The sequence below is a fragment of the Oratosquilla oratoria genome, chromosome 23, assembly GCF_046742065.1.
Source record: "Oratosquilla oratoria isolate Oo_2021 chromosome 23, ASM4674206v1, whole genome shotgun sequence".
Lineage (NCBI taxonomy): Eukaryota > Metazoa > Arthropoda > Malacostraca > Stomatopoda > Squillidae > Oratosquilla > Oratosquilla oratoria.
The window spans coordinates 19,165,926-19,189,840 of NC_134799.1; the positions used below are offsets into that span (position 1 = coordinate 19,165,926).

At 37.9% G+C, this 23,915-nt stretch overlaps 1 protein-coding gene across 7 annotated transcripts in view; it reads right to left on the minus strand.

Moving 5' to 3' along the window:
- The window catches only part of LOC143038003 (BTB/POZ domain-containing protein 3-like), a 48,987-nt gene that overhangs the window by 14,460 nt on the left and 10,612 nt on the right, over positions 1-23,915 (minus strand). For 6 of the 7 annotated variants that reach the window (XM_076206817.1, XM_076206813.1, XM_076206815.1 and 3 more), the window contains 2 exons: positions 16,974-17,204; positions 7,958-8,053 (listed from right to left, as the gene is read on the minus strand). In XM_076206817.1, the coding sequence (XP_076062932.1) occupies positions 7,958-8,053; positions 16,974-17,204 (327 nt within the window). The remainder of the gene's footprint in view (positions 1-7,957; positions 8,054-16,973; positions 17,205-23,915) is intronic. The other variant, XM_076206819.1, reaches the window with a different exon arrangement.

Sequence of the window (23,915 nt, forward strand, 5' to 3'; positions counted from 1 at the left end):
CTACATATCCTGCTCTCTATAAAATTACCCTATGAGAGGTCAAGGCAGATCTAGGATGAGATTTCCAACCAGAACCCTAAGATTTAGACCAAAAAATTATCTGATATTCCCCCACCCTCTCCCCTTAGAACATGTGCATCCTTAACTCTCCCTACTATACTCCTGGTTACCACTATATAGTCCATTAACGCTCTACCACCCTTCCATCCACCACCCTCTTCCACACGTCCTTATGCTTGACTTTCTTCCTAAACACTGTATTTGCTATCATCAACTCTCTAGATACATCTCCATCAACTCTCCACTACAATTTATTCCAGGAACTCCACATTTACCAACCACTCCATCTATTGTTTCATTTTCTACCACAGCATTAAGGTCTTCCAATACCACTACATTGACATTTCTCCCTAATCCCTCTATGTACTCATTTAAATCTATCCAAAAAGCCTCCTTTTCCTCTACATTCTTCTCACTACCAGGCCCATATGCACTTAAAAAACCCACACACAAACCCCAGTCTGGAACGGACATCAAGAACGAGGTCTGGAGAGCAGCACTTTTTCAATACGTTGGTGGAGACATCTAGTTTGGTACGGTATTGGTACAGGGGAGCTTTGTTTATCGAGTGACCGAAATGATATATTCTCGTAAATTCACTTAGTGGTAACAATTTAAAATAGAGGATGGAAGATAGACAAAAATATGGTGAACCAAGAAAGAGAAGACTCGCTGTAAGCAGGGTTGAATTGCCGTTGGGTGTCATCCCCCCAAAAAAACAAAACAAAAACAAAAATAAATTGCAACATGGAAAAGTCACAAAGGAATCAAAGGTACAAAAGTAATATTGCATTTTCAGGGTTTGCAAGATAAGGTGGAATACTAGGTAGAGGTATAAATTTGGAAAGGGAAACAAGGTATAAAAATATCCTAAGAAATCAAGAAATCACAGGACTAATAAATTAAATTATAGATCTGAAAGCAGAATACAGGGCAATGTATAGAGAAATGAACAAGTTGAAAAGACAAAATGCTGAAACAAACAGGGAGCTTAATGATCTAAAAATGAATTAAACATAGTCAAAAATGAGAATGAAAGAATAAAAAATGAAGATACTAACAAAAACGAGGCTTTGAAAAAAGAAGTAAAAGAAATACAAGCGATGAACGAGAAAGTTGGAGAAACCATAAAAGAGACAGATCTTCATGAAATAAAAATTAATTTAAAGTGGATCAAGAAAACCAAGAAATAACTTTCAAAGAAATTGTACTAATGGAAGAAAATGCAAAAGAAACAGTCATAAAAGTAATTAAAGAGAAAGAATATTGTGTCAGAGACAGAGCTGATAGAAAAGTATATAGTACTTTATGGTATTAAAGAAAAACACAATGTAGCTAGATACTTAGGAGAAAAAGAGGAAAAAGAAATAGCAAAAGAAATTCTGAAAGAGAAAAAAGACAAGGGGCAAGAGATGTAAAAAGAAATAGAGGAGGTGCATAGAACTAGACTATACTCTAAAGAAAAAATACACCACTAAAAATTAAAGTAAGGTCTATGATAGTGGAAGAAGCACTAACAAAAATAGCAAAGTTGGCAAAAAGTGAAAATTACAAAAATATATGGATAAAAAAAGAAATGAGCAATGAGGAAAGAGGAAAAAAACACTAAAAAAATTAAGCTAATGAAAAAAGCGAGAGAAGAACAGATACCGAAAAGAAGTAAGGAGTGTTTTTGAGAGTACTGGAATTGAGGCTGAGAAAATGGGAAAAAAAAAAAAGAAAAAAAAAAGAGAGAAACTAGATATAATGTAAATTGTGGAGATGAAATTAAAAGGTCCACTAACACCAAATACTGTTGGACAAGGTTTATATAATCACTGGATAAAAAATAGAGTGGAGAAACCGGGTGGAGTTATGTTTTTGATTAAGAAAGGCTTAAATGTGACAAAGGTAAGAGAAGGAAATAATAATGTGGAATTAATTATGATAAAAGTTGAAAATAGCAACATGAAAAATAGAGTAAATTTGTAATGATATACGTGCCCCCAAAACATATTATTGGAAAGAGAGTGACCATTCCAAAATGTTGGAAGACACAAGGCATGCATTAAGAGAGAGATGGTTGGGCAGACTGTGCCTTTCTGGACCTACAAAAGGCATTTGATAAGGTACCACACAACAAACTAAGATAGAATCAATAGGTGGCATCAGAGGAAAATTATTGGAATGGATGAAACTTCCTGACTGGACGGAAAATGAGAGTAGTAATTAGAAAAATTCTCAAATTGGGAAGAAATGAAAAGTGGTGTCCCGCAGGGATAAGTACTGGCCCCGATCATGTTTGCCATATACATAAATGACATGGATGAAGGAGTAGTGTGTTATATGAATTTCTTTGCAGACGGCGCAAAAATACTAAAGAAAGTAAAAAATGAGGAGGATTGCAACTCATTACAACAAGACTTGGACAAGATCTGGAAATGGACTCAAAAGTGGGAAGTGAAATTCAATATCAAGAAATGTAGTATAATGGAATTTGGAAAAAGTAAAAACAGAATATTGAGAGATTATAAAATTGATGAAGAGATAAAAAAGTAAACTCAGAAAAAGAGCTTGGAGTGATGATCAGCAAAGACTTGACATCGGATAAGCATAGGTATTAATAAAATAGTCGGAGAAACCTACAATTTATTGAGGTCAATAAAAGTGGCATTTGCCTATTTGGATGAGGAAATGATAAAAAAAAAAAAAAAAAAACTTAACCCCTTCCATACAGTGATGCCTACGTAGGCGGCATGAGGAGCAAGTGGGTACGCGAGGATGTTGACGTCGTGTCTTGATTATATTTATTGCAGTCGTACCTGCGTGACCCCCATACTCTGTAAACTGGCTTCATCATATTTTCTATGGTTATCAAAATTCACGGGTGAAAGAGAACAAGCGATAGAGCAGTGACTTTATTTTTTATAATGCGAGTATTATGATGCAACATCGCACGTATTGAAGGGGTTAACTACACTAAGACCAAAACCCGAATATGCAGCAACACTATGGACACCCAGTGGCAAAAAGAATATAAAAAAAATAGAAAGAATACAAAGAGCAACAACAAAACTGGCACCAACTCTTTCCAAAATGACATATGAACAAAGACTGTCCAAATCAGAATTACCAACTCTGGAACAAGGAAGGGAGAGAGGAGACCTACTAACTATCTATAGAATTATGAAGGGAATGGAAATCTTAGATAAGAATGATTTATCAAAATGGGACAATGGAAAAAAAAGAGGACATGAAAAGAAACTAAAAAAAGACAATTACAGAAGAGATTAAAAAAAAAAAAAAAAAAAGCTTCCCACACAGAGTGATACTTGGAACAAATTAAACACAGAAACAGTGTGTGCAAACACTATTCAAGATTTTATGAAAAACTTGATGCTGAGAGATACAACTAGGTACAACTAGGTACATGAAATACTGAAAGGAGGAAACTTAGTAATTATGGGTGACTTTAACTCTAAAGAAATATGTTGGGAGGAGATGACAGTGAAAGGTGGAGAGGACCTTTGGGGAAATATACTACTGGACATGACCATTGAATACACAATGACTCAATGGGTAAAAGAGAATACCAGATATAGAAATAATGAAGAACTGTTAAGACTAGAATTTATATTTATGTCAGAGCCTGAAATTGTGGATAAAATGGAATACAAGACACCAACTAGGAAGAGTGAACACATACTAATTGAGTGGAAGGGTGGTGAGATAAACACATGGATCTCACCACCCTTCCACTCATCTGTCTTATATACTTCAACATACTAATTGAGTTAGAACTATATGAGGAAATTTATTTGGGAAGAAATAAGAAACACAGAAAAGGAAGACTAATATATAACAAAATGGATTTGGGGAAACTCAGAAAATCGTTTCAAAAAGCGAGTTGGGAAAACTACTTTAATGAAGAAACACAGGTGGAAGAGTAATGGACAATATTAAAAGAAATCTATAATGAAAGAGTGGATAAAACATACCAAAACAAAAACAGGAAAGGTGTACATTAAGTGCTGGTACAACAAAAAATGTAGTGAGGCAAAAGATAGAAGAGACAAAGCTTGGAAAAAATGGAGAGAGAGAGAGAGAGAAAAAAGGGTAAGTGGCAAATATATATCAAACTAAGAAATGAATATGTAAACATATGCTGGGAAGAAAAAATAAACTATGAAAAAGACACAATAGACAAATGTAAGGATCAACCTAAATTATTCTACAGATATAAAGGTATCCTTCTTCCTGTAGCCCCAAAGGGGCTACAGGAAGAAGGATACCTAGTCCTATCCCCATCCCATTCTTGTCACCTTATACGACTCAAGTGGAAAGACTTGGTGGGAGTATTCTCATCCCCCACCACAGGGTTAGGTAAAATGACAAAAAGGAATATTCAGAAAAATGGTACAGGACAGTAACAAGAGTGGGGGGACAGCATAACAGAGGGACAGTCACAGTACAATAAAGTATCATTATTTTTCTTTGAATAGAGACTTCCTCTACCACAGACAAAACGATGTGTGGCTCTGGTCCATAGGGGCATCCCACTTAGACCCTAAAGTATCAGCTGCATTCTATTTAGCAGCTTTTAACCCCACAATAACATGCAGCCAATGCCCCAGATGGGGACCAGGCTCTATTATTCTTGTAAAAACTTTTGACTGCCCTTAACCTCTTCACTCCGGGGCACATCGCACGTCTGGCAGCATTAGCTGCCCGACGTGCGATGATGCGTCATAATAATCGCATTATAAAAAATAAAGTCAGTGCTCAATCGTTCGTTCTCTTTCACCCGTGTATTTTGATAACCATAGAAAATTGATGAATCCAGTTTAGAGAGAATGGAAATTACGTAGGTACGAGTACAATAAATATAATCAAGATGCCGACGTCGCATCATCGAGTACCCACTTGCTCCTCATGCCGCCTACGTAGGCGTCACCGTATGGAAGTGGTTAACAGCTTTCCCCTAATCCCATATATCTGCAATATCTCCCACAGTGCCTTCCTGTCTACCCTGTCATAAGAATTTCCAAATCCATAAAGGCCCAAAAAACATCCTCACTATTTCCTAAAGTTTCTAACATATTTACCTTGGTACAAAATTCTGATCCACACAATACCTAGCTTTACTAAACCCAAAATACTCTTTACCAATTACTCCATCTATTCCTTTCCTAATCCTCTCAATTAAAACCCCCCAAAAGCCTTCCCAACTACACTTGGCAAACTGACTCCCTAAAACTACTACAATCACATTTGTCCCCTTTTCCTTTGTAATGTGAAACTATACAGGCACTCCTCCAGTCCTGTGATATACGTATGTTAAATAAATTCATCAAATAAAACATTCATTCTTGTAGCAGACTAGAAATAGAGAAAGAAATAGAGGCTTTGGAAAATAACCTATATTAAACCAATAAAAACAAAAAATATGCATTAATTTAACCCAATGAAACACTATGAAACAAAGATAAATACCATTTCATATGCACATTTGTTAAGAAATAGAAGAAATATGTCAATGTTTTTGGGCTTCAGTCTGTTCCTTTTAGCTGACACTAGTTCTGTTTTTGAAAACAATCTTTCAGACAGCACTGATGTCATAGATACACACAAATATCTCTTCACTATTGTGGATAACCAAGGATATTCTAATGAATGTTTTTTCCAAAACTCAAGATATCAGTCCTAGTCATTAGTTTTCCTTCAATATAATGACTAAACTTAAATGTAAATAGGAATCTGCAGTAATTGTTTCAAATATTCAATTACTGAAAAAAATAATTGAATACAATATTTTTTCAGAGTAATCACAGTAATTGACTACAAAATGTTGATTATGCCCACCACTACTGGAAAGTAGAAGTGGATGGAGTGAACTTGCAGAGATGACCAATGATAAGATGGATGGATGGGGGTGAAAAGGACTTTGAGCAAGAGGGGAATGACTGTCTAACAAGGAAGGAAGAAGCCAGGGGATTGGGGTGAGTGGAGAATATCTGTGTATTTACCTAGTTGTATTTTGCGGGAAGGGGAGCTATGCTCGTGATGTCCCGCCTTTGTATCTTGCAGTGTCTAGTTTGTTTTTAAACTCATGAATGGTTTTTGCGCATACTATTCCATTGTCCAGTTTGTTCCAAGTGTCCAAAACTCTATGAGGAAAACTGTTTTTCTTCAGTTCTCTTCTATAGCTATGTTTTTTTATTTTCTTTCCATGTCCTCTTGTGTTTCTTTTGTCCCAGTTAAGTAAGTTCTCACTATCGAGTACCTCTGTGCCTTTCATGATTCTGTAGATGGTCAATAGGTCACCTCTCTCTCTTCTTTGCTCCAGTGTCGGTAACTCCAGTTTAGCCAATCTCTCTTCGTATGATAGGTTTGCAAGTGCAGGTGCCATTTTTGTAGCTGCTCTTTGGATTCTTTCTATTTTCTTTATATTCTTTTTGGTACTGGGGGACCACAATGTCGCTGCATACTCTAATCTAGGCCTTATCAATGTAACCAATATTTTTTTCATCATGTCTTCGTCCAAGTATGTAAACGCCACTTTTATTGATCTTAGCAAGTTGTAAGTCTCCCCGACAATTTTGTTAATCTGTATATCATAGGACAAGTCGTTCGTGATAATTACTCCCAAATCTTTTTCGGATCCTACTTTCTTTACTTCTTTGGTTCCAATTGTATATTTTCCTGATATTCTGTTTTTGCTTTTTCCAAACTCCATTATGCTACACTTCTTAGTATTAAAGTCCACTTCCCATTTCTGACTCCAGTTCCATACCCTATTTAGGTCTGCTTGCAGTGCTTCACAGTCCTCATCAGTTTCTATTTTCCTTAGCAGTTTGGCGTCATCGGCAAAGAAGCTCATGTAGCAGTTCACGTCCTCATCCATGTCATTCATATAGATAGCAAACATTATTGGTGCCAGCACAGATCCTTGCGGTACTCCACTGATCACCTCTTTCCAGTCTGAATATTTTTCTCTGAGCACTACTCTCATCTTTCTACCAGTCAGAAAGTCCTCTATCCATTTTAGTAGGTTTCCCTGTATTCCTCCTATGTGTTCCAGTTTTTTTAGTAGTTTTCTGTGTGGTACTTTGTCAAAGGCTTTTTGCAAGTCTAGGAATGCACAATCAGCCCATCCATTTCTTTCTTGCACTATGGCTATTAGTCTTGAGTAAAAGCATATTAAGTTTGTGGAGCATGATCTTCCTTGTCTGAATCCGAATTGTCTTGGGTTTAATATGTCATTGTCTTCCAGATGTTTTACCCATCTATTCTTGATTATTTTCTCACAAATTTTGGCTATGGTGCTTGTTAGTGATACTGGCCTATAGTTGGTGGGTTCTTCTTTGTTTCCTCCTTTGTGTATTGGTACAATGTTAGCGTTTTTCCAGTCCTCGGGTATCTTTCCTTCTTTGAGTGAGCTGTTTATTAAGATGTGTATTTTGTCTGTTAGTTCTTCTTTGCACTCCTTTAGAATCCAATTGGATGACTTTTGATGCAGCCCAAAGAATTTCTCCCCATTTCCATTTTCTGTGCAAGGGGATGAGGAGGGAGGGTTGAACTGTAACTGAAATGGCCTTGCTGTGGATGTATTGTCTCTTGCTGCATTGCTTCTGACCCAGGGCAATTGGTGGGAGACACGGATGACCCTTCATCCATGAAGAGCCATGAAGAGGCAAAGGATTGTGGATGGGAGTGGAATGGGTGGGAGTGGGTGCATGCCTTGACTGGTTACCTCCCTTATAGGAGGAAGAATCCCTTGATATATAGATATGTATGTACAGCTGTATGTTTATATGTATGTATGTATATATATATATATATATATATATATATATATATATATAGATATATATATATATATATATATATATATATATGCACAAAACAAACCTCTTACCTGGATACATTTTTCTTCTAGTTCTGAACTCGCTGTTTGGGCTGCGACATTTAGCATTTGAAAGACCTCTTCCAGTTCCATGTGATTTATCATATACTGAAATGTTAGGCAACAATTAGAATAAAAGAATTGTAACATTACATATATGCTTTATCTAAAAGGATAAAGTTAATAAATATTTAGATATAACCACACAAACAATAAACTGAATCAATTAATTGTTGCCTTCAGTTTCACTTAGTGGAAAAACTCACACCGATCTTTCTGGGAATAAATATTCCACTGCTGTCTATAGTGTATCAATGTGGGACTGTTTCTGTCCCCAGCTCAGAGTAGTAGGGAGAGGAAGGTAGCTATTGGTTGTCAGCTATCCACAAGTTGAAAGTGAAATAATTACAGTTCAAATTCATAAAGATCTTGAGCCCAGTTTAGAAATCGAGTGTCAGACTCTTAGGGCTGTACTTCATAATGGAGGTGAGGGGGTTGATGGGTTTTAAAAATGGGCAGGCTCACTGTCCATTTTGTAGGGCCACCACATGGAGTCATCTGTCACTGGTCCCAAAATTGAATGTATATCCCTAAGTCACTGTTTCTGAAGGTCTCTCATATAAAAAACACGGCATCCCCAAGGTAGCTAGTATTAATCCCTACAATTCCTAAGTGGATCCTTCTCGCAAATGCTGTAATTTTGCCTAAGATGTATGAATATGGGGCAGTGAAGGATTATATATTCATCTCTTCAGTATGGTGTGAGCATCTGAAGCATGTGTCTAGAATTATACCAATTTTGCATTGGCATTATTTTAGTGTGGGCTGTATATGGTTACATATGATTAAGTCCAATAAATAAGCCCGAGTAATGTAGTTTTATGAGAAGAACATCAGAGATCATCATTTTTCCACCAGTCATCTTAAAATTCCATCACTATCAAACCCATCTCTATCAGTTTCAAGTAAATTCACTTTTATTACATATGGAGAGGTGATAACTAGCAAGTACTCTTATGTTCTTCCTACTAGCTAATGACAAAAATCAACTCATCCTAATAAAATAAAGACAATAGTTCAAATTTTCTCCTAAAGATATGTATGGGAGGGACCAAGACTAGTGTTGATTTCATTGACAGTGATCTGTGTGTGTAAATATTTTTGTAGGGTTGTGTTCTATGGCCTTTACTTTTTTTTAGGAATGTCTCCTTTGGGGCTACAGGGAGAAATATGCCTAATCCTATCCCCATCCCATTTTTGTTGCCTCATACAACTCAAGTAGCTTTTAACACCTCAGTCATGGGCATAAATCCACTCCTACCCATTTCATCCCCACATACTCCACTCCCATTCTCCACCACTCTTTTCTTGGCTCCTCCTGGATGATGGGTCATCCCTGCATCTTGCCCATTGCCCTGGGCCAGAAGCAATCCAGCAAGACACATCACATCCACTGCAAGGCCACTTCATTAAATTGGCAACATCCCTGCCTCTGTCCTCTCATGCAGAAAAAGAAAAGACTCAAGTAGAAATACTTGGTGGCAGTATTCTTATCCCCCACCACAGGGTTAGGCAAAATGAGAAAATGAATATTCAGAAAAATTGTACAGGACAGTAACAAGAGTGGGGGGACAGCATAATGGAGGGGCAGTCGCAGTATAATAAAGTATCATCATTTCTGTGAATAGAGATTGCCTCTACCACATACAAAAATGATGCACGACTCTGGTCCATAGGGGTGCCCCATATAGACCCTAAAGTATCAGCTGCATGCTATTCAACTTTTAACCTCTTCCACACGGTGCCGCCTACATAGGCGGCATGAGGAGCAAGTGGATACGCAAGGCTGCCATATCGGCGTCTTGATTATATTTATTGTAGTTGTCCCTGTGTAACTGACATACTCTCTAAACTGGCTTCATCATATTTTCTATGGTTATCAAAATTCACAGGTGAAAGAGAGAACAATCGATATAAGTGGTGACTATTTTTTATGGTGCGAGTATTATGACGCAACATCGTACATCTGGCAGCTAATGCTGCCCGCAAGATTTTGGCCTGGAGTGAAGTGGTTAACACCACAATAACATGCAGCCAATACCCAAGAAACAACATCCCACTTTTCTCTCAGCTTTTTCTTGTTATCCTTCTCCTTTACATTCTCATTAAACATTCTCCTTTACATTCTCATTACATTACATTTACATTCTCATTAAACAGTTTACTCTAAGCACCTCCCTACCTTCTGCCCTTTTCCTCTTTCTCCATCTATCTTCCACTCTCAACTTATCTTCCACCAAAAATTATCTGATATTCCCCAACTCTCTCCCCTTAGAACATGTACATCCAAAATTCTTATTATTCTTTTCCTGGTTTCCACTATATAGTCCATTAAAATCCTATCTACCAACCTTCCAATCCACCACCCTCTCCCATGTATACTTATGCTTGACTTTCTTCCAAAACACTGATTGTTATCATCAACTCTCTAGATACATCTTCACCATCTTCTCTCCACTATGTTTTTTTCCTGGAACTCTACATTTCCCAACCACTCCATCTATTGGTTCATCTTCTACCCTAGCATTCAGATCTCCCAATACCACTACAATGGCATTTCTCCTTAAACTCTCTATGCATTCGTTTAAATATATCCAAAAAGCCTCCTTTTCTTCTACACTCTTCTCACTACCAGGCCCATATCCACTTACAAAAACACACATCATCCTTCCCAGTTTCACCTTCATCCACATTAACCTTGAAATCTCCTTCCACTCCACCCCACATTTACCTCTCTTCACTTACCAATATAGTCACCCTTTCTCTTCCTTGTCTTCTCACTCCTGACATCCTCCCAAACTCACCTCTCCTTTTCAACTTAGTTTCACTCAGTGCCAACACATCCATCTTTCTTCTCACAAACATACTACCTATCTTTCCCCTTTTACTCTCATTTGTACCACATTCACGAACATTGAAAGAGCCAACCTTAGGGTTCTGGTTAGAAAACTCCTCCCAGACCCTCTTATGCCTTTGTTCTTTTTTAGGAATGTCCCTTTGGGGTTACAGAGAGTAAGATGCCTAGTCCTATCCCTGTTTCTTTTTTGTCACCTTTTACGACTCAATTGGGAACACTTAGTGGCAGTATTCTTTCTCCCCTACCACCATTAATGAAAATAAAGAAAACATACATACATATACCAAGGCTTTTTCCCCCTTACAAGGGAGGTAGCCAAAAAGGGAAAGGCATAAAATCATTTCCACCCATTCCATCCCTGAATACACTCCACACCCCTCCACCCTCTCTCCCATCTGAGCACCTCCTGGATGACGGGCCATCCCTGCACCCTGTCCACTGCCCTGGGTCAGAAGCAGTGTCGCAAGACACAGCACTACCACAGAAAGGCCGCTTCATTAAATTGGCAACCCCCCCCTCTCCGTCCCCCCATTGCATAAAAGGAGAGGACGGGGAGAAATCCCTTCGGGCTGCGTTAAATTTTGCTCACACATACTACCTGACCCCCCATCCCCCCGCCCATTCCACCTCATGCAATCACATCATCATCCATATACAACCATTCTCCATTCACCCGTCTTCTGTCCTCTTCCGTCCTTCCTCAACAGACATTCCCCTCTTCCCCAAAGCCCCCTTCACCCCATCCATCCACCTCATCCTAGGACGTCCCCTCATGTTCACTCCTTCCACATCTGCCTTCCATACCTCTTTTACTAGTCTTTCTTCACTCATTCTTTCCATGTGTCCAAACCATCCTAATATTCTTTCATCAACCCCATCTCCCAGCTCTTTTTCCACCCCTGTTCTCCTCACCTCCTCATTTCTCACTCTATCTAGCCTAGTAACCCCCATCATATTTCTCAGACACCTCATCTCAAACACATTCAAACTCCTTCTCTCTTCTTCTCTTATGTTCCATGTTTCTGCCCCATACAGTGCTGTTGGCACAATCACTCCTTCATACAGTCTCCTCTTAGCATCCATTCCCAAATGTCTATTCCTCATTACACTTTTTAATCCACCAAGGCATTTACTCGCTTCTCTCAATCTACATTCTACCTCCACCTTCACTCCACCTTTTCCTGCCACATTTGCACCCAAGTATCTAAAACTATCCACTTCCTCCAGTCACTCTCCCTTAATGCTCACTTCCAGTCTACTCCCACTTTCACCCCTTGTACATCTCATCACCTTACTTTTACCCACATTTATCTTTAGCTTTCTTCTATCACATACTCTCCCAAACTCTGCCACCAACTTCCTCAATCCCTCCTCAGATCCTGCCACAAGCACAGTGTTGTCAGCAAACAACAGCTGGCTCACCTCCCACTTTTCTCCATTTTCTTTAACCATCTCCAATCCCTTGCCCACTACCCTACCTCTCGCACCACCCCATCCATGTATAAGTTGAACAGCCAGGGCGACATAACGCATCCTTGACGAAGTCCCACCTTTACCTCGAGGTGGGACTTCGTCAAGGATGTGTTATGTCGCCCTGGCTGTTCAACTTATACAACAAATCTACTAAAATCAATCACAGACAGAAGGAAAATCTAATTACTATCTACAAATAATTCATAAGAACCACATTCAACTATCCTTCTACAGCATGGTTTCCAACAATTGGCAAACCAAATATAGACACTACAAACTATGCAAAAGGAAGAACTAAGAGTAATATGAGGATGCACTAAAACCACCCCAATAGGACCTACACATTGAAACCAAAATCCTCTCCATAGAATATAAAATGGAAATGATAAGTACATAGTTCTATGCATGAGCACTCAATCCTACACTTACCCATCTCATTATATCCATTATATCACAAACGCACTACCAGCTGGATATGGAGGAAAAAAAGAATTATACCTAGATCAAGACAAATCACCAAACTCAATATTTCATCTGAGCTCTCCAAACATCAGCCACATGGAAAAATCTCTCTGAGGAGAAGTAAATCACACTGGCACATTTGCATTCAGGACACTATCCACCTCTTAAGACACTAACACTGAATAGGCCTTGCCACAGAACCAAACTGCTATAGATGTAACCACCACATAGAAGATACTGAAGACCTCATACTACACTGCCACACACTAACAATCCATAGACAAAAACACACTGGACCTGCCCAACAACAACATACAAGGGAAACTACAGTGGTGGATTGAAGTGGAATGGGTGAGAGTGGATGCATGCCTTTGCCTTGGCTACCTCCCTTATAAGGGGAAGATGACATTCCCTAGTCTGTCTGGCTGAGCAGTCCCATCTCCCCAAGGAATGCCATGGCTGGAACGGGGGTTTCCCATGAATCTATTATAAAGTTTATTTTGTGTTGCTGGCATGTGTGACTGTGTACAATGCAGTCTTCCATAATGTGTTGTATAGTATGAGGTGAAATGTTACATCTTGGACAATCATCCACAATGTCTTCATCCATCCACCTCTGGTAATTAAGAAGGTTCTGGATGGTGGCTGCACTGTAGCCTGGCCAAATGGACTCTGTCCTCTTGAGGGAGAGAGGATTCAGGGAGTCTGGCATATAGTAATGCATTGTTTTTCAGTCTGTTGATGGAGTATTGAGCAATATGATTATGGATATGCCTCTGGAGGCAGATATCTATTGGTTGTAGAGGAAGAGAAGAGAGTATTTGTGTGATATGTGTATTTGGGTGTTGTTTTGATGTTTCTTGGCATATGTGGGTGTTGTTTTGATGTTTCTTGGCATATGTGGGTGTTGTTTTGATGTTTCTTGGCATATGTGGGTGTTGTTTTGATGTTTCTTGGAATATGTGGGTGTTCTGCCATGTAGTGTAGTGGATGGGCTGTGTTTGGAGGCTGTGACAAGTGTTTTGTGTGCCTCTCATGTCAAGGTGATCCTTGACTTTGAAGACTTTCATTTCGTGATGTTCTGTCGGTGTTGTATTTGTGCAGCCTGTAGTTATCTTTATGGCCTTGTTCTGCATAATCTAGAGAGCATTGTGGTATGTCTCAGTGAGGTTAGAGGCCTATGTGGGGCTTACATAATTCATCACGGAGTGTATATATTGTCTGTATAGTGTAATTGTAGTTTCTCTGCTGTGTCCAAATGTTGTACCTGCAAGTGATTTAAGCACATTAAGTCCAGTTGTACATTTTGTCTTTATGTTTGTGATTGGTTGTTTGAATGATGTGGGTGTATCATATGTTACACCAAGAACCTTAGGTGAGTGTGTGTGTGGTATGAGGGTGTTGTTGATAAAGAGGTGTGGTATGTATTTGTGTTCTCTGTCCAGTTGGTGAGAAGTGTGGGTGTGGATTTGGTTGGAGCTATTGAGTCCGTATGAAACAGGTGTTGAGCATGTTGTGATATGGTTGTAATATTTCTGTGGTTCTGTCTGCCTTATGTGTACATGTAATTGTTATATAGTCTGCATGAGAAGAGATTTGTATTTCTGGGGTGTAGGATGTGAGTATATTGTGCATGTATAGATTAAAGGTCAATTGAGACGGTTTTCAAAGAGGTGGTAAATATTTGCTAGATGTATGGCTTAAGTCACTTTTTGATAAAACAATGTAAATATAAATCCTAATTATTATGCAGTGTGATAAAAGGGCCTATCAAAATATCGGTAGCAGACAAATTTTTCCCTTGCCAATCTTCAGCTGTTCTCATAAGGCTCTATCAGCTGTGACATCAATCTTGCTATTTACATTCTGATGCATGCCACATGCATGTACTATAGAATGCCGTGCTGCATTGTCAACTTGATCAGTGATCTATCATATTTCATGTGTTAGGAAGGTTTTATAAAGTATTTAGTTTGAAAATGATTTATTGTGTCACCGCAAATTGGAACACTGATTCAATGAAACTTTCTGCTATGGATGGACTTCATTTTCATTCTCTTCTGAAAGACCCTGTTCACAAGAAGGATTGGATCATTTGGTACAGACGGCATGAGTCATGGAAGTCTGGATTGAAAGTGAAACTTTGTTCAAAACATTTTAAAGAAAAAACAGTACACTTGGGACCCTGGCCTTGTCAACAAGCACAAAGGCCATGGTGAAATATATCCAATATGTCTGTGTGAGCCTGTTGACAATAGGGAATGGCTGAAAGAAGGAAATAAACCCAGTTCACACTGTCAAAGATTTGATCAAATTTTCATCCTCTCTCCTGTGCAATGTAATAAAATTTAACAATCTTTGACAGTGTGAAACAGGTGTTTCTTGTAAACTATAATACAAAGTGTAGTGAGGCATTTGACAAAGAACTGGCATGTAGAACTGGTTGATGGGGATTAGTAGCTACTACCAACACTGCACCATATTTTTAGCTTTGCACTTACTTCATAGATGTAATCATAATCTACTTAGTTATCATGCACCACATAACAGCCTGCTTATCATCTTGCTTTCAGGTTCAAAAGCAAAGATGCTGAGTTCATAGTAATGCAGAAAGCACTTCTCAGGGATATCGGTCAGCTCTCAACTTGTCAACAAACATCAGCGCTGGAATTGTATCACAAGGTTGTTTGCTTCTTTGCTCCCAAGTCCCAGCACTTTTTTTTAACGAAGCAATGAAAGGATGGCAAGTATATAACTTCAAACATCTCTTGATGTAATTTCACTACAGTAATTCAGGCACAAGGGGGCTGAATTCATTTGAGAATGGTAAAATGCATACATGGTGACTGAAAATTATCATTATTAATTTTCCACTAACTAACTGAGCGGGTTAGGGGATGGTAGTTCGAATCCTGCCAACGGTGAAGTTGAACCAAGCCCCTTTCACCCCATCCATCCATCTCATCCTAGGTCACCCCCTCCACATCTGCCTTCCACACCTCTTTTACTAGTCTTTCTTCACTCATTTTTTCCATGTGTCCAAACCATCCCAATACTCTTTCATCAACCCTATCTCCCAACTCCCTTACCACCCCCATTCTCCTCCTCACCTCCTCATTTCTCACTCTATTCAGCCTAGTAACCCCCATCATACTTCTCAGACACCTCATCTCAAACACATGAAAATGAAAGAAATAAAGGTAACACAAAGAAATAAGAGATCAAATAAAAAAAACCTAGATGTCAGGAAATCACTTGGACCATATTGAATTGCAAATTGGATACTGAAAGAGTGTATAGACGAACTGACAGACAAAATATACAAGATAATAGACTCCTCACTCATAACAACATGCAGCCAATACCCTAGACAATGCTCCTTCACATTTAGCAACTCTCTAAAATACTCTGCCCACCTTCCTCTCACTGCCTTCTCTTCCATTATCATCTCTCCATCTGCACCTTTTACCTTTTCTTCTCTACTTGATTCACCTCCTCTTCCTCTCTTAATTTCTTTCCAAAACATCTTTTTATTACTTTCAAAATTTTCTGTCATACTCTTACCCCATTTCACATCTGCTCTCCTCTTTGCTTCCTTTATTTTATGCTTAACTTCCCTTCTCTTTACTTTGTACCTCTCATACAATTCCCTCGTCCTAATTTGTACCCAATCTATGAAAGCCTGCTTCTTCTCTTCTGCACCCTTCTTTGCTTCTACAAAAAAATAAATAATCAAAATGCTGATGCCGGCATCCTCGTGTACCCACGCACTCCTTGTGACACCTACACAGGCATCATTGTACAGAAATGGTTAAAAGAGCTTTTATAGGTAAACATCTGGAGTGTTGGAATGGATTAAAATGGTGATGATATGGTTTCACACCACAAACTCCCCCTTATCATGAGGCTTGGGCAGTGCCCCTTAACAGAGAACTTTGTAGTGTGGAATTTAATTAAATATGCCTTTGGTTCAACTTTGCCGGTAGCAGAGTTCAAACTGCCATCCCCTCAACCTTTGCTGCAAGTAATGATACCCTAACCCGCTTGGCCCATTCATTTCTTATGGGGAGAATTGTTTCAGACTTCGACCATATTGGTTCTGGAACAGTTTTCTAGAATGGATTATGGTTAAGAACCAAGGTTCTACTGTATAATAATGATATACTAAGACCATACCTGGATACAAAGTGATTCAGTTTCTTCAACTCTGTACTTGTTGCTTGTAATGCAGACTTCATGAGCAATCTCTTTGGAATCTAGCTCAAGATCTTCAAAATAAAAGTATCCAAGCATTGTGTTCATAGCTTCTGGACTGTCACCATAAACAGTCACCATTTTACCATCACCAATACCTCTCACCATCTCATGTAAAACAGAACTATGCTTGGCAAGATTCTTTCTGTGAACCTGTGTTACAAGACAATTATTAGCTTTGCAAAATGTTAGTTACAATCCTTACTCTAGAATATAAATTCTTATAAATTCATAGCCTTTTTGATAACTGACTCCTTTTCAGGGTTTTAACAATATATACTAGACAAACAAAACAAAATTTGGAAAGCAAATGTGAATAGTATGAGCTCGAGAGGACGACCAAAAAGGAGGTGAATGGATGAAATAAAAGGGCATTTGGAAGCACATGGTATGTCTATTGAACAAAATAGAAGAACTAAGCGAGATTGTAATGATAATAACTGTTGCCTCAAGTTCATAGATTGGAAACTCACAGTCACACTGTGACTGACATTGGTCCTTAAATCTTCTTAGGTAACTGGCATCAGCCTCCAGGCAGGTCCACAAGTTGCTAAGAGAAGATATATTGTGTTGTTGTCTAGGGATTATAATTGTGGAGTATTGTAGTATTTACCTAGTTGTATTATATGGGAAGGGAGCTATGCTCGTGGTGACCCGTCTTTGTATCTCTCAGTGTCAAGTTTTTTCTTAAAATCTTGAATAGTGTTTGCACACACTGTTTCTTTGTCCAATTTGTTCTAAGTATCTATCACTCTATGTGGGAAGCTATTTTTTTTTTTTTTTTCAGATCCCTTCTGTAATTATCTTTTTTTAGTTTCTTTTTGTGTTCTCTTGTTTTTCCATTGTCTCATTTCAATAAGTCATTCTTATCTAAGATTTCCATTCCCTTCATAATTCTATAGATAGTTAGTAGCTCTCCTCTTTCCCTTCTTTGTTCCAAAGTTGGTAATTCTAATTTGGACTGTCTTTGTTCATATGTCATTTTGGAAAGAGTTGGTGCCAGCTTTGTTGTTGCTCTTTATATTCTTTCAACTTTTTTATATTCTTTTTGGTACTGGGTGTCCATAGTGTTACTGTGTACTCGAGTTTTGGTCTTATTAGTGTAGTTATTTTGTTGTTTTTTTATCATTTCCTCGTCCAAATAGGCAAATGCCACTTTTATTGACCTCAATAAATTATAGGTTTCTCTGACTATTTTATTAATATGCTTATCCGGTGTCATGTCTTTGCTGATCATCACTCCAAGGTCTTTTTCAGAGGTTACTTTTTTTACCTTTTCACCAATTTTATAATCTCTCGATTTTCTGTTTTTTCTTTTTCCAAATTCCATTATACTACATTTCTTGATATTGAATTTCACTTCCCACTTTTGAGTCCATTTCCAGATCTTGTCCAAGTCTTGTTGTAACGAGTTGCAATCCTCCTCAGTTTTTACTTTTAGTATTTTTGCATCGTCTGCAAAGAAATTCATATAACACTCTACTCCTTCATCTATGTCATTTATGTATATAGCAAACATGATCGGGGCCAGTACTGATCCCTGTGGGATATCACTTTTCATTTCTTCCCAATTTGAGAATTTATCTCTAATTACTACTCTCATTTTTCTCCCAGTCAGGAAGTCTTTCATCCATTCCAATAATTTTCCTCTGATGCCACCTATTGATTCTATCTTCCTTATTAGTTTACTGTGTGGTACCTTATCAAATGCTTTTTTTAGGTCCAGAAAGGCACAGTCTGCCCATCTCTCTCTTGTATTATGTCTATTAATATTGAGTAGAAGCAGATCAAGTTTGTTGTACATGATATTCCTTGTCTGAATCCAAATTGATTTGGATTCAGTATAGTTTTTTCTTCCAAATGTTTAACCCATCTATTTTTGATGACCTTTTCGCAAATGTTTGCTACTGTGCTTGTTAGGGAGACTGGTCTGTAATTTGATGGGTCTTCCTTGTTTCCTCCCTTATAGATTGGTACAATATTTGCCTTCTTCTAGTCCTGTGACACTTTTCCTTCTTTAAGTTAGAATTTAATTATATTGTATATTTTGTCTGTTAATTCTTCCATGCATTCTTTCGGTATCCAATTTGCAATTCCGTCTGGACCATGTGATTTTCTGACGTCAAGGGTTTTGATTTGGTTGCTGATTTCCTTTTGTTACAATTATTTCTTTCATTGAAGGGGATCTCTCTCTCTCTCTCTATTTCCTCACAGTTAGGCGAGTTTTCTATTGTGAATACTGATTTGAAATGGTTGTTCATAATTTCAGCCATTTCCAGTTCTTCTGTATATTCATGTTTACTCGTACCTTGGCACAGCTTTTCGATTTCTTGTTTGTTCTTCAGTTTGCCATTTACATACCTGTAAAATAGTTTGGGTTCTTCCTTGCATTTTTCTATATATATATATATATTTTTATACTTTCTATTTTCATCTCTGAGAAATTATTTCTACATACTCATTTCTTAGTTTAATGTACATTTTCCATTTGCTTGTTTTCTTGTCTCTCTTCCATTTCTTCCAAGCTTTGTCTCTTTTATCCTTAGCCTCACTACACCTTTTGTTGTACCAGCTTTTTATGCATGTTCTTTCAATTTTTTGTTGTGGTACATATTCATTTACTCCCTCATTGTAAACCTCTTTTAGTATATTCCATTTCTCTTCCATCCCTGTTTCTTCATTTAGGATTTTTTCCCAGTTTGCGTTACAAAAGAATTTTTTGAGTTTCTCAAAATTTGTTTTGTTGTACATTAGTCTTCCTATTCAATGTTTACCCTTTCTGCTTTGATCCATTTGCTCTTTCAACTCAAATTCTATTAGTACATGGTCACTCTTTCCTATCGGAGTTTTGTAATAAATCTTATCGACAATTTCAGGCTCTGTCGTAAGTATTAAGTCCAGCCTTGATGGTTCTTCACTACTGCTATATCTGGTGTTCTTTGTCTTCTGTGAGATGATTGCATCTGGGAAAGTTTGAATCTGTGGCCAGAAACTTTCTGTGTAGGTAATATTTCAATGCTGGATGGTGTCCTGAGTGCAATAATGCCAGTCTAGTTCTTGCCAGATATAGGAGGGTTATTTGTGTGGGACTTACGTCTGGGAGTTGTTGCCAGAGATTTGAGTTTGGTGGTCTGTCTTGAGGAGAAAATGTAGATTGAGATAGCAAGTAAATAACTTGGGGGATTGAAAAGTGTCATGGGAAATAGGTCTCTGGTAATGGATGCAAAGAGAAGATTATATGAAGGGGTGCTTGTGCCTACAACAAAGTATGAGGCAGAGACTTGGAATTTCAGGGAGGCAGAAAGAAGTTTAAATGCATTTGAGATGAAGTGTCTGACAATTACTGTAGGTGTTACAAAGTTGGACAGAGTGAATTATGAGGAGGTAAGGAGGAGAGTTGGGATGGACAGGAAGTTCACAAAGTGGGCTGATGAAAGATTATTGGGATGGTTTGGGTACATTGAAGGAATGCGTGAGGAAAGGTTAACAAAAAGTGTGGAAAGTAGAGTTGGATGGAATGAACTTGAAGGAAGTCTGAGAATGAGATGGATATGAGATGAAAGGGGCTTTCAGCAAGAGGGGAATATCTATTGAGAAGGAAAAGAAGAAGCTAGGGGATAGGGGAAGTAGAGAATGGTTGTGTATGGATAATATTTTAAGGCAGTCTGAAGGGATTGCTCCCCGTCTTCTCTATTTTGTGTATAAAGGGATAAGGTGGAAGGGTTGCCATGTAGGTGAAGCAGCCTTGCTGTGGATGTACTGTAAGGATTACAAAGGCGGAGCATGCCGACAGGAGACCTTTTGATCCATATCTAGGTCGGATGCAAAAATCATAATAATAAATTAAAACTATAATAATGTAAAAATAACAAATAAAATACATAAATAAATGCATAGGTATAGTTGAATAACAAACAAAAAGGTAAATAGTAAATGATTATAAATTGACAAAAACAAATAATATAACATAAATTATAATCATTACAGCATCTTACTTAGGTATTTATCTAAATGATTCTTAAAGCTTTGAACTGAACTACATTGCACTACCTGTGCAGGAAGTTTATTCCATTCATTAACTACACGGTTGGCAAAGTTGTTTCTACCTACTTCCAAATTGAATCTATTTCCGGACAGTTTGAGACCATTGTTTCTTGTCTGATTCTCATTCAATGTGAAAATTTGGTCACTTTTGATGTTGTCAATTCCCTTTAAAATCTTAAAGACCTGTATCAAGTCACCTCTGAGTCTACGCTTTTTTAGGGAAAACAGATTCATGTGCTTAAGTCGATTTTTGTATGATTTATTTTTGATATTTGGAATCAGTTTTGTGGCTCGCCGTTGTACTTTTTCCAGTCTGTCAATGTCTTTAATGAGATTCGGTGACCATACGGAAACAGCATATTCCAAATGTGGACGAACTAACGATTTATATAGCTTGTTAATGAGTGATGGACTTTTGAAATCAAAAGATCGCGCAATCAATCCCAGAATCTTATTTGCTTTCTCAGAGGCTGAAATACACTGCTTGGATGATTTGAGGTCGTTACTGATAATTACGCCGAGATCTTTTTCACTATCCACTTTTGTTAACGAATTTCCAAATAACTTGTAATCGTACTTACTGTTATTTTTACCTATGTGCATTACCTTGCATTTACTTGTGTTAAATTTCATTAGCCACTTTTCAGACCATTGCTGTAATTGATCTAAATCTTCTTGAATATCTAATTGGTTTGAGTGATCATTTGCCACTCCGCACAGTTTTGTATCATCAGCAAATTTGGAAACAGTAGATTTTAGTCCATTGTCTATATCATTTATATATACTATGAATAGAAGTGGCCCAAGAACGGAACCCTGAGGAACTCCACTTGCAACATTTTTCCATCCAGAAGTTTTTCCATTTAAAACAACTCTCTGTTTTCGACCTTTCAACCAATTACTAGTCCAACCTAATAGGCTACCACTTATTCCATGCAAAGCTAATTTAGTAAGTAGTCTTTCGTGTGGGACGGTATCAAAAGCTTTTGCAAAGTCTAGATATATTAAATCTATATTGTTTCTTTTGTCATAATTCGAGATAACTGTGTTGTAGAATTCGAGTAAGTTAGTCACGCAAGAACGTTTCCGTCTGAAACCATGCTGGCTATCATTTATCAAACGGTTACTTTCTAAATGATATTCGATATCATCTCTGATGATAGTTTCCATTATTTTTCCTACGATCGAAGTCAAACTTATAGGCCTATAGTTATTTGGTTTCTTTTTGTCACCTTTTTTTAATATGGGAGTAACGTTAGCTAGCTTCCATTCTCTTGGGACATCTCCGGATATGATGGATTTCTTGAAAATAATTTCTAATGGAACAACAATCTCATTTTTCATTTCCTTTAAGATTCTTGGATGCCAACCGTCAGGCCCTGGTGTTTTATTAACTTTGAGTTTGTCTATACACCTTTTAATTTTTTCTTTTGTTATATTTACCGTAGTGAGTAAGTTTACCCCAGACTTTTCACAGGTTTCAGTTTGGAATTCACTTTGAGGTGTTTCGTTTACGAATACCGAGCTAAAATAATTGTTTAAGATATTACACATTCCTTCATTTGAATATTCAAGTTGACCGTCAGCAGATAATAGTGGACCAATGTGATTTCTAACAACCTTTTTATCTCTAATGTAACTATAGAATTCTTTGGGATTCTCTTTGGATTTCTCAGCGATGTTCATTTCGTATTGTCGTTTTCTTTTTCTTATTGTCTTTTTTAAATCTCTCTGTATTGATACATAACTTTCATAGTCATTAGATGCACCCGAGCACTTATATTTCTTATAAGCCTGTCTCTTTTTAGCAATACTTTTTTCAGTTTCTTTGTCGAGCCACTTTGGGCGAGCCTGATTTGGGGGACGTCTGTCCTTAAAAGGAATGTAAGTTTGAATCATCTTAGTGAGCGTATTTTGAAATATTTCCCACATCTGATCTACAGGTCTTTCGTTTAATTTTGCCTCCCAATCTGTAAGCTGAAGCTCCTGACGTAGTTCTATGAACTGAGCTTTACTGAAATCGGGTATTTTAGAAGCACAAGTATCTATTCTAAAATTGTTTAGGAGTTTGAACCTGACTAAATTGTGATCGCTATTTGCAACAGATTCACCGACTTCTACATCAGTTACCATGCTTTCGCGGCTAGTGATCAATAAATCGAGCAAGTTTCCATATCTTGTGGGCTCTTTTACATGCTGAATTAAGTAATTGTCACCAAGAAAATCAATCAAGCGACTACCTATATGGCCATGTTCAAGGGTCATCCAAGGGTCATCCAATCAATGTCATTTTACTGCATTGTTTCTGACCTGGGCAATGGGCAGGAGACAAGGATGACCCTTCATCCATGAGGAACTCAAGATGAGAGGGAAACATGGGTGGTGGATGAGAGTGGAATGGGTAGGAGTGGGAGAGTGGCTTGCCTGGTATACAGATAGAAAGGGAAAATCTAAACATGTTTGAGATCACGTGTTTGAGAAGTATGGTGGGTGTTATGAGGATGGACTGAATGAGAAATGAGGATGTGAGGAGGAGTGCAGGGGTGAAGAGGGAGCTAGCAGATGGGGCTGATGAAAAAATACTTGGATAGTTTGGGCACATGGAAAGAATGAGTAAGGAAAGACTTGCAAAAAGATTGGAAAGCAGAGATGGATGGAATAAACTTGAGGGGAAGACTAAGAATGAGATGGATGGATGAGGTGAAAGAGGCCTTATGTACAAGGGAAATGTCTGTTGAACAAAGAAGAAAAAACAAAGGATAGGTGAAAGTGAAGAATGGTTGTGAATGAACTATAAAATGACTTGGCCTGAAGGGATTT